The 10,543-nt window shown below is 38.0% G+C and overlaps 1 protein-coding gene across 1 annotated transcript in view; it reads right to left on the bottom strand.

Moving 5' to 3' along the window:
• Nucleotides 1-10,543, bottom strand: part of Ptchd1 (patched domain containing 1) — a gene marked incomplete at its 5' end in the record, with an annotated part of 53,224 nt that overhangs the window by 7,031 nt on the left and 35,650 nt on the right. The window contains one exon of the mRNA XM_033760463.1: nt 9,401-10,061. Within this exon, the coding sequence (XP_033616354.1) occupies nt 9,401-10,061 (661 nt within the window). The remainder of the gene's footprint in view (nt 1-9,400; nt 10,062-10,543) is intronic.

Raw genomic sequence — 10,543 nt, 5'->3', positions numbered from 1 at the left:
AAAAAAACAAAAAAAAAAAAAAAACCCAAAAAAATCAAAACAAAAAAAGAACAAAAGAAAAGAAATGAGGCTAAAGAGTCCAAAATGAAAAGAATCAAAATCAACGAAAGGTAGAAGTAGGCTGTTAGCTTGACTGTTGAGTTCTGTTGCTGCATTTTAAATGCCCAACTGTATATAGTTTGATCTTTTTTTTATTGAGTCCTGACTCTTTTGTATGTTTTTGGTTCTAGGGGAAGCACCAAAGAGAATTTCAATTTTATTCTTAAGGTCCTATGGAAACAGTATCTTTCTCTTATTTCTCTTGCTAGGTGTGTGTGTGTGTGTGTGTGTGTGTGTGTGTGTGTGTGTGTGTGTGCAGACCCTCAGAGCAGCATGAGGAGGCCTTGCCAGACATCTTTGACCTTGCCATTGAAGGCTTCTTCCATCACTCCCGATAGCACAGATTTTCATTTTTTAAGCCATACGTTTCTGGCAGATGCCTATACCCTCTGCATTTCTGGGACAATTGCTGACGCCATCACTGGGCCTCCTTCCTGTACCTTAGGCAGTTGAGGGAGGGATGAGTGCCAACAGCGCTGCGCGTACCTCTCAGGGATTAACAGCCTGGAGTGCCTGCCTGGCACTAGACCCAGCTCACAGCTGGGTATTTATACTGAAGAGGTTGGTCTCTTACCCAAACGGAAAGCCAAACTGTGGGGACTGTTTCTGGCCTAGATTCAAGGAAAGACACATTCCAAAAGCCCCAGGATGTAAGGAATACCCTGCCCCCTGATCCAGTACCTGCTCTGCCTAGAATTACAGCTGGATTCCTTTTGCTTTGGGCCTTCAAAGGTATATAGTACTTTTAAAGGCAAATTCCTCTGGGCTATGGTCTATTGAAGCACTTAGGTCTGGGAAATGGGACTGAGAATGAGGATGAAGAAAGAGTGAAGAGGACATTGCAGGTAGAAAGTTTTCACAAGGAGTCTTTCTTTAAGGCAGTCCTGGTGTTACCTTTTACAGCCACTATAGAAACTGGGCAATCAGAGTCTAGGAAAGGCAGAAGAGAAAGCTTTTGGTAGCTTCTGCTCCTTTTCACTTCGCTCCCTCAAGAGGGTGAGTCTCTTATTTAGCATCGCCAACATCCACAGGCCTCTTAACTTTGGAGCTGGAGTCCAGCAGGCTCGACTCTGAGGCCAAGCCTTACAGATCCAGATAAACATACTACATGTGAACTGAAGGTACCTTTTAGAGGTTTGACTACCATTTCCCTTGTTTTGAAAAGGTGCTTTAAAAGCAAAAGTAATGCTGTTCGTGTTAAAAAAAAATTCTCTATGAAGTAGGAGCTGTAGAAACTTCTCTATTAAATCTGATTAAGAGGCCTACATCATTGACACAAAGCATCACTTGAGATATCTGTCCCAGGTCAGTTCATGAGGATCCCCCGGTAGCAGAGTTCACAAGGGTGAGCATGGGGATGCTACCTAAACATGAAGTTCCAAACTGATTTTGACCTTGGTGACCAGTGGCACTGTGGTGGTGATTAGAGGCCTGACTCATTATCAAAGGGGCAAATCACAGCCTGAGACCTGGCGGTAAAAGACTATATGTGTCAAACTGAGGATGTCAGAAATCATTGATATTCCAGGGCATTTATTCTCTTGCAGTCATGGTATAAGGCTGAGGAGTTATTAAAAAATTATGAAACAACATATACTTAATCTATCAAATGATGGAGATAAAGAGGCTTTTAAAGCACTTGCTTATCCTTTAAAAGCACACATTCAGGCATTAGTTTCTATTTTTGTCATACTGCATGTCCATATTGTTACATGCATAGGAACACACTATCAGTATGTGTCAAGGCACATGCACACCTGGATCCAAGTTCTAATTACTCATGAATGACTGCTTTGAGGAAATATGAGCATTTAGCCAGGTCTTGGCTAAGGTCAGTAAAGCTCTTCACCAATGTTCAGTCATAATTTGTACTATAAGTATGTTTTTTTTAAAGGAAACTGCTTTTGTTAATTTTATTAGCAGTAGAATTTGGGATTATCAACTAGTAAAATCAAATACTAAAGGATTTAAGCTGTTTTTTTCTTTTCTAAAGATTCTTTTTTTTTAAATTGGGGATTGAACTCAGGACCTTGCACTTGCCAGGCAGGCAAAGCTAAATTTTGCTGAGCTAAATCCCCAGCTCTATTTCTAAAGATTTTTTTATCTGTATAATCAATTAACTCTCCAGTTTTGGAGCTAATGAAGAGAAAAAGCAGCACAGATGAAATAATACTAATGGTGAAAGAAACTCAATGAGCTAATTCTTCAGTCACTTACAGTAACTCTCAGGCATATTCACAGATTAAATCTCTCTCATCTGAACTCTTTTCTGGGGTCTGGGCAAAGCTTTCAAGTTGTTTATAATCCACTAAGGCAGGAATCCACTAACAAATAGTTCAGAATTAACTATAGATATGCTTCTGAAAAGTTCTGCATAAAGCGAATCATGGTTTCAACTTATTTACTGGTTTTGCTATCAGGGGCAGGCTGGGTGATTTGTGTGGGGTTTTTTGTTGTTGTTTGTTTGTTTTGGTGATTAATAGTCATTAGCAAATAGATCTAATTTGTATATCTGGATTTTGTTAAGCCTATTTCTTCAGGCCCAGATTTGCCCCCCTTCCCCAATTCACACAGACACAGCAGAGGCTGACTGATGCCTGCGGATACGTCTCCACCAGTAGGATTTCCTCAGCTTGAGTTTCTCAAAGTGAGGAATAGCTGAGAAGATGAGGAGGTGAAATGAGGTGGCTCACTGATGGATGATCTTTCAGTTTCAGTGTGAAAACAGTTAATATAAGACAATGAAGCCATTTATAGCATGCCTAGGCAGTGTTACATTTCATATATGACATAAAATGACTACGTTCTTCTTGAAAATACATACAGCATAATGGATGAGCAAAGTCTGCTTACAACATATTTCATTCCTAGACGAGCTTCACTAAGTAGCTCATGTTTATAAAATTCTTTTCATTCAGTGACAGCCACATAAATTCATGATTTTTGCTTTTTAGAAGAAATTTAAAGTGCATATGTATCTCTAGGTTGAGTAACATCTATTTTCAGGGAGAAGTTTATTAATTGGGTTACATTTACACTTTGCCAGTTATAAATATTTACTTTAGAAGCTGAATTGTTTGGTTTATCACAGCCTGTTTTGCCTCAGAGTTAAGAGTAAGAGTAAAGGTGTACTCTGCTTAAGTAAAAACAGATGCTCACATCAAGGGAGAATATATACATCCTATTCTTTTTACTGGAGACTTGACACATTTTGGTTATTCTAATCATGGCATTAGGTTTGAATCTGAGAAATGATTTTCCTTTACTAGGCAGCTGCAAATTAAAGCACAAGAAACAAATGTGCTAACAGTTCTTTCTTGTTTAAAGACAAAGCATTTAGATATCATATATACATGCACTGTATGAAATCAGTGTGTATAAACATGGCCCATAATATGGTATAGTCACTGTGCAATAACTTTTCATATATAAAACATATATGACGTATAAGCATTGTATATGTACATATGGCATAGCTTATTCAAACTTTTTAATATATTTATATATAAAATGTTTGAGTGTATACTATATATGTAGTATTTGTCTAAACATTTAGACTTCACTACATAATATATATTATAAACACATTCTATACATATAAATACCTACTAGGTGTTTACATATCATATTACATATGATATAAAATGTAACTAGTATGTATGAAGATTGTACACACACAAGATAAATAGTAGGCTGACATGAAATTTATTTTATGGATGAGGCAGAAAAATGTTAGTGCTGCTACACTAATCAGTGTAGAAAAGGGACTAGAATTCCTCTCTTGGTTTTTATCATTCTACAGTTTTGTTCTTGGCCAGGAAAGTAGTAAAGTCTGGGCAAAATACAGGATTTCCTTGACAATCACTATGAATCTGTTTGGGTTGTGAGTGCCTGTAGACCCATCTGGTCAAGGCTACCCAGCTGTAACTTTCTGAGTTCTGGTCCAAATGTTGACATGAGGTACTTTCCCTGATGTTCTGTTTTTATCAGCCGAGTCTCCCTGTGTTGCCTCCTGATGCCTGATCTTCATGGGGTTTGCCACTCCAACATTCCGCAGGCAAGACCAGATAGACAGGCTACCCTGGTCTTAGAAAAAGCCCCCCATTCCATTCTTCTGCCTAGTCCAATCTGTGTTTCTAGATCTGAGCTCTTAGTCCTGGTCTTATCTTAGATTATGGTTAGGAACAGAACAATGAACCTGCTTTGTCCTATCTCCTCATACTTATTTCCCCCATCCATTCCTCAACATAATATGATTGGTAGAGTATAAGAATAAAGGAGTGAGAAGTAACCACAATACTAGATCACACAATCTTGTAAATTAGCCCATACAACCAAGGGCCATTACAAAGATTAGGAAACAAACCTTGAAAATATTGTGTGGAATTACTCTCTTAATTTAAGCCAGATGTATCGGAAAAATGTCAACAAAACCCTTCTAGGAACTACTGAATGTATTACTGATTTACATATAGGCTGAGTATTTCTGTAGCACTCTAATACATTTCTATTCTGTCATGATTGTCATACTATTGTAAATAATGTATTTCTACAATAATATATTATGTTGAATCATATGAAACTACTACTTTTGTGGTTCAAGAATGGCTGGGTATTGGCACCAATTTTCTAGGTCAGAAAAGGTTGGACTTTGGCAATTTCATATTGCTTGAACTTTATTATTTGGCTATTCACCCCCCCACCGTATTTCTCATGATTTTAGGAATACTGTACATGAAAATTAAAAAGTCATTTATGTTTGCTCCAACTTAAATAAAAATAATTAAGAGTTCCAAGTTTTCCATTTGAATTGCACCAGAACTTTTGCCTCATCTTTTTATAAGTTCCATAAACTACATCATATTTCAGGTGGCATCATATGAAAACAAATTCTTGGAGAATTAAACCCAATCTGGTTTCTGATAAAAATGCAAATAATAGAATATGCAGCAGAAAGAACCCTAATTTACCTGCTTTTATTCTCCTCCTAGCATTTAATCCATATCCTTTCTTCCTTTTTCATCCTTGAATCTGAATGTCCTGCTTGGATAACTCAGAAGGAAAGGGACACCTTGGATTTGACATTGGACTTCCTCAAAATTTCCAAGCATTTGAAATAGGGCTGGAAGAGTATTTTTCATCTCATCTAATCTCCAGAGCTCTTGTATCTTGATATCTTACAAAGTTACACTACCCTACAGATACTATCAATGTGACTTCAGTTCTCCCCTTTTAGAAGCACTGAATATACGTGAAGCAACAAACTTTCTATATGTACAAAGAAGAAAGTCTTCCTTCTACATTTTCCAACATTCCATTTCTTTCTAGATTTGTGAAATCTAGCTGTAGAAATATTAAGCTTTGTAAGAGCTTGCACACACAAAACCCAGGCCAATTTGTTAAATCACGTCAACTGGAGAACAATGGTGTAAATCCTCCTCCTATAAAGGGAATTCCATAAGAGATTAAAATGATGAATGTCATAGGTTTACAAATGACACTTCTAGTACCTCACTACTTAATTTCAATATAGTTTGGAAAGAAGGGATTTTATTTCATGTATAAAAAGGGGTGTAGACAAAATAAGCTCTTTTCCAAATTATAGTAACTAAAAAATATCAATGAGCATTTACAAAACTGCAGAACTTTTAGGATTTTAGCTCTAAATAAACTGATCTGACTCATCTGGGCAGAGGTTTTGGCAGAAGTGGGATTGTCTAATATGCATGACACTTTATTAACATTAAAAACATTCTAAATCATGATGTATCTATGCTTCTATCACTATTAAAATGATTCATCTGTGTAGGATATATTCTTATTGCCAGATGTCACGCATCATCTTGGCTAGAAACATACAATCACATCCCATTATGGTGAGCACTCAGAGTTTATTCACATTCATTCCTCTTCTGGAATTTTGTTAGGTTAATACTGCTTGAAACACATGGTCTTAAAATTTTTCCATTCTAAATCTATTGCCATTTTGGCATTTGGCTGGAACTGGCCTTATGTGACCAGTATCATACTGAGAATGTTTAGTTTATTGAATTTTAAATCTATCATATTTATCACACTATAGACCTATTGATAGTTAAGGAAGTGTCTGTATTTGAGACTTTTTCTCAGATACTTTTTATTCCAAATGAAGTTATATGTATTTGCATTTATTTAATATTATATTTATGCAACATACTAAATGAAGAAGTCTTACTAAAATGTGCTTAGATTAAGCACAGCTATTTTGTTTTGTGCAGGCAAATTTAAGCATTAGACAATTAATTGACTTGTAGTATAAAACCCTTAGTACTGTATTTCTTTTTGGTCACTGAAATACTTATTGGCATCTTAAAGACTGGTCAGCAACAAAAGCAGAATTAAACACTGGCTTTGAATATAATATTTACAAACCTGCTCTTTCTTATATTTGATTTTACAATCTTACTCTAAGAATGAAGAATTTATGTAAGAAACTCATAAGAGCAACCATCCTAAATCATGATACTGGTAGCTTCACAAGCATATTTAAGTACCCATTACATTGTGCAAAGTATTTATTGCAAATAGGCCTTAGCTACTAAAATGTTTAGCTTCTTTTCATGTTGTGATTAAATAATTGGAGAATTCTTTGGGCTGAAAGTGTACAGAAAGGTTGCACACTGACTGTCAGCAGGGAAAACTGCTATCAAATCAATGTATGAAACATTCCTCACAAATTGCAAACAAGGGAGTATTGGGCACCTGCAGTCCTTATTCTTTTTCACTATAGATGTCTGATTTTTTCTGAATTGAACTCTGACGTAAAGTTCAGTGATAGTCTTTGTGGAGTTGTGGAATTACTATTTCTGGATTTGTTTTTTTGGAAAGACACTCCCCTGCTAATAGTGTATTTCCATCTCTTTTAGATCCTTCCCTGCATTAATACCACCAAACAGAGCAACTGACGTTATGGCAGCTGTGGCTTTGTGTTGACCAGTGTTCTGTCCAGGAATTCCTGCCGCACCCAAAAGTTAAAACACTGGAAGCACACCATCACTATCACTTTTAAATATTCTTCAGAGGTCATAGCAAGAACAGGAAAAAAATACCTTCCTATTGATGTTTCACATATTACATAGTGTTTTGCACTGACTTACTTACAATATTTAAAACTACTTTTAAAAAGTATAAATTCTTTGTAATTTATTTTATTTTATAATGTTACTTTTAAGTTTTGAATATTCAGTTTCATTTTACTTAGTGAACTTAAGTTTTGAACATCGCTATTTTAGTTTACTTAAAAATTTTAGGAACCTCTCAAAATTGCCACTTTATTCTATTTTGTACAATTAATTTTTGAGAAGCTTCAAATATAGTGACATGCTTTGAGCTTGCTGACAATAACAACCGTGGAATGTAATAAGGTCAGCACCAACAGTCCTTTCTCTAGCTCTGACATCTTTTTCCCTTCACTTTAAAACCTTACTATCTCCCTCCAGTTCTGTACCCTTTTCTTATTCCTCCTTATCTTCCTCCTGCAAAAACAACAAAGGATACTTTTAAAAATGCTAAACAACAACAAAACAAACCCAAACCACTCTATGTGACTAATCATGAGCAAAACATCTTACTAATTTAAAACTTGACTCACGTCTCCACAGAAGATACTAATGGTCCGACTCACTCTTCAGGGAGCTGCCCTGTATTCCACAATTGGCATACACGGTCTTGGGGCTATTTTAAAGAAACAAGTTACGGTACCTTCTTAACAGTCGAAACTTAGGAAGAAGTACAGCAGCTCCCTTCTTTGTTGTTTTCAGCATGTCAAGTGAATGGATCTAGCAGTCTTCCTACAGTGCCCCAGCTTTCACAAAAGCTACTAGTAGGGCCGGGGATTTAGCTCAGCGGTTCGGTGGCCTGCTTCACAAGCGCAAGGACCTGAGTTCAATCCCCGGTACCACAAAAAAAAAACAAAAACAAAAACAAAAGCTACTAGTACATGTTTATGCCTAGGTCTCAAGTTTTGCAGGCTGCAGTGCATCAAGGTCAGAATGTAAATTGTGGCCTTGAAGCCTCACCAGCCCTGCTTATTTAACCATGATGCAGCTGACATTTCTGGAAGAAATTCTTTTCTTTCCCACTACTCCAAATCAGGCATAGTGATGAATTCAACTGTGGTGATTTCCTAGTCAACAAAAAGTGCCATTTCATTCATGATGTTAATATCCCATTTCAAATGACATTTTAATTTTGCTAAAGGAATTGATGAGAAGTTGCCGCACCAAAGGGGGAAAGTTAACTGCTTGAATCCTTGGCCCATAGGAATTTTGCCATCAGGCTTGCTGGATATGTCACCTTCAATACCTGATGGCAGAGCAACTAATGGAATGACCACTGTGGCTTTGTTCTGACTGTTCTCTCTGTCAGGAAATTTCTGTACTTCCAAGAGCCAATATGCTGGGAACATAGCATCACCGACAGTTTAATACATTCTCCTCAGCTCATAGCAAGAACAGAGGAGAAAAGCATCCTAGTGATGTGCCACATATTGTTTTCAAAGTTCTTACATACTTATGATGTCTCTGAGTGATATTCATGCCCGCCCTATCTATACAGTGAGGAAACTGAGAGTAGCAGACATGACCTCATACGACTGCTCATATACCATTCTTGAGCTCATTGAATGTTCCTTACCACAGAGTCAGCTGGGGGCTTTCTCTAGATGCAGGAATGTGCCCAGTATTCCTTGGAAGTACTCAGGACTTAACTACCCCAGGGAGAAGCCATCAAAATATCACATACAGGGTTCCTGGGTAAATAGCCCAGCTTCACTGTCCCTCAGGGAGGACCCCCTTGAGGTGTGTTCTCTGAAGTGTCTCCAATGGGCCTGCGCCACAGGTACCCAGAAGTTACTTGATCATTAACATACTCGGACCTGTCTGGCTTCCTTTCTCACTTCCTCACTCCCTCACTGGTGCTTCCTGGGTTCATGTCCAAAACAAACTACTTGAATGTGAATCCTTCTCTCAGCCTCTGCTAAGACACTGGGATTAATTAAGAGGAGATTAATACATGCTAAATACACATAGCTACTTCATGGAGAACTCCGACTAGAATGCAAGTCTTTGGATTTCTGGCATGTTTACCAGATTAGGTTGCTTCTTTTCAATGACCAGCACTTTGTAGAACTGGTCCCAGGACATTTGGGCAAAATGAAGACACTACAAGTGGAACAAAGTTGTTAGATTGGTATCCCTGGCCTTTTAGGAACCCAATTACTACCATAATAGAAGAAAAGAGACAAATGAAAGACAGTAATTACCTAGCATGACGAATGGGACTCCTAGAAAGGTGGAATTGTACTTCCCACCAGTAAGATTGATGATTCCGGCTGCAGTGAGAGTGGCTAGACTTATGGTTACCAACCCAAGCAGGCCTAGCCAAGGTTTGCTGCGGACACAGTCCTGCATAGAGCAGCAGAGGATGGCCATGGTGACCACCAGGATCAGGCTGGTGAGCAGGTAACGTTCTGACACACGGCTGGTCTTCTGGAAATCTTCCCTCAGTGATGAGGATGTGTAAGGGTATATTTTGACTTGGTCATTGGATTTCTGGAACAGTCTGACAGTGTCGCAGAAGCTGGACTCCCACCTCTCAGCCACCATGTCATTGAGACTGTTGATTGACTGTAGGTAGTAGGTGAGCTGAATGGCCTCTGCAGATTTCACCCGATCTTTGCTGTGCACAGTGACTCCTCCAAGCTGGTGCCCATTATACACGGCCCTCCCATCCTTTAAGTGAGTAATCGGGTATGTGATAGCAAAATTGGTCCGGTTGGTGGCCCGAGCATTCTTTAGCTCTTCCAGGACGTGTATTATATCATCCACAATGCAAGTCTTATCGTTATTCAGGATACATATGTGGGCAAACGTGTAATTAAAACCAGGCCTTGGAACCTGGATCTTGGTGACAGCAGCATGTAGCTATGGGGAAAAAGTGATAGTCAGTGTTTGTTACCAAAAATTAGATATTAATAAGTGACATTAGCTCTATAAGTCCCCCCAGTTCTATCTCTAAGCTAAAGAGTTCAAATGAAAGGCTATAACCTTAGATCAGAAATAGGTAATAAGGAGGCAAAATAAACATTTGACCAATGGTTTTCACATTCTGGCCTTGAACCAGAAGCACCAGTATAACCCAAGAGCTTGTCAGAAATGAAAATTCCCAGATCTTACCCACGCTTGGGAAATCCAAATCTTAGACTCTCAGAGGTAAATCCTAGGAATTAGGCTTTTCACATATCCTCCAGGAGATTTTGATATAGCTAAAGTTTAAGAAGTACTGCATTAGAGCATCAGAATTATTTTTTTCTCTCTCATTGAGTTTATTGGTACATTTTAGGTATACAGTACAGTCACATTCATTGTTGGGATCTTGTACCTTTACATGACAGGTCTTGATTCTC

Source organism: Fukomys damarensis, unplaced genomic scaffold (genome assembly GCF_012274545.1).
Source record: "Fukomys damarensis isolate Sample0158 unplaced genomic scaffold, DMR_v1.0_HiC HiC_scaffold_39, whole genome shotgun sequence".
NCBI classification, from domain to species: domain Eukaryota; kingdom Metazoa; phylum Chordata; class Mammalia; order Rodentia; family Bathyergidae; genus Fukomys; species Fukomys damarensis.
This window is presented reverse-complemented; position numbering and strand designations above follow the sequence as displayed.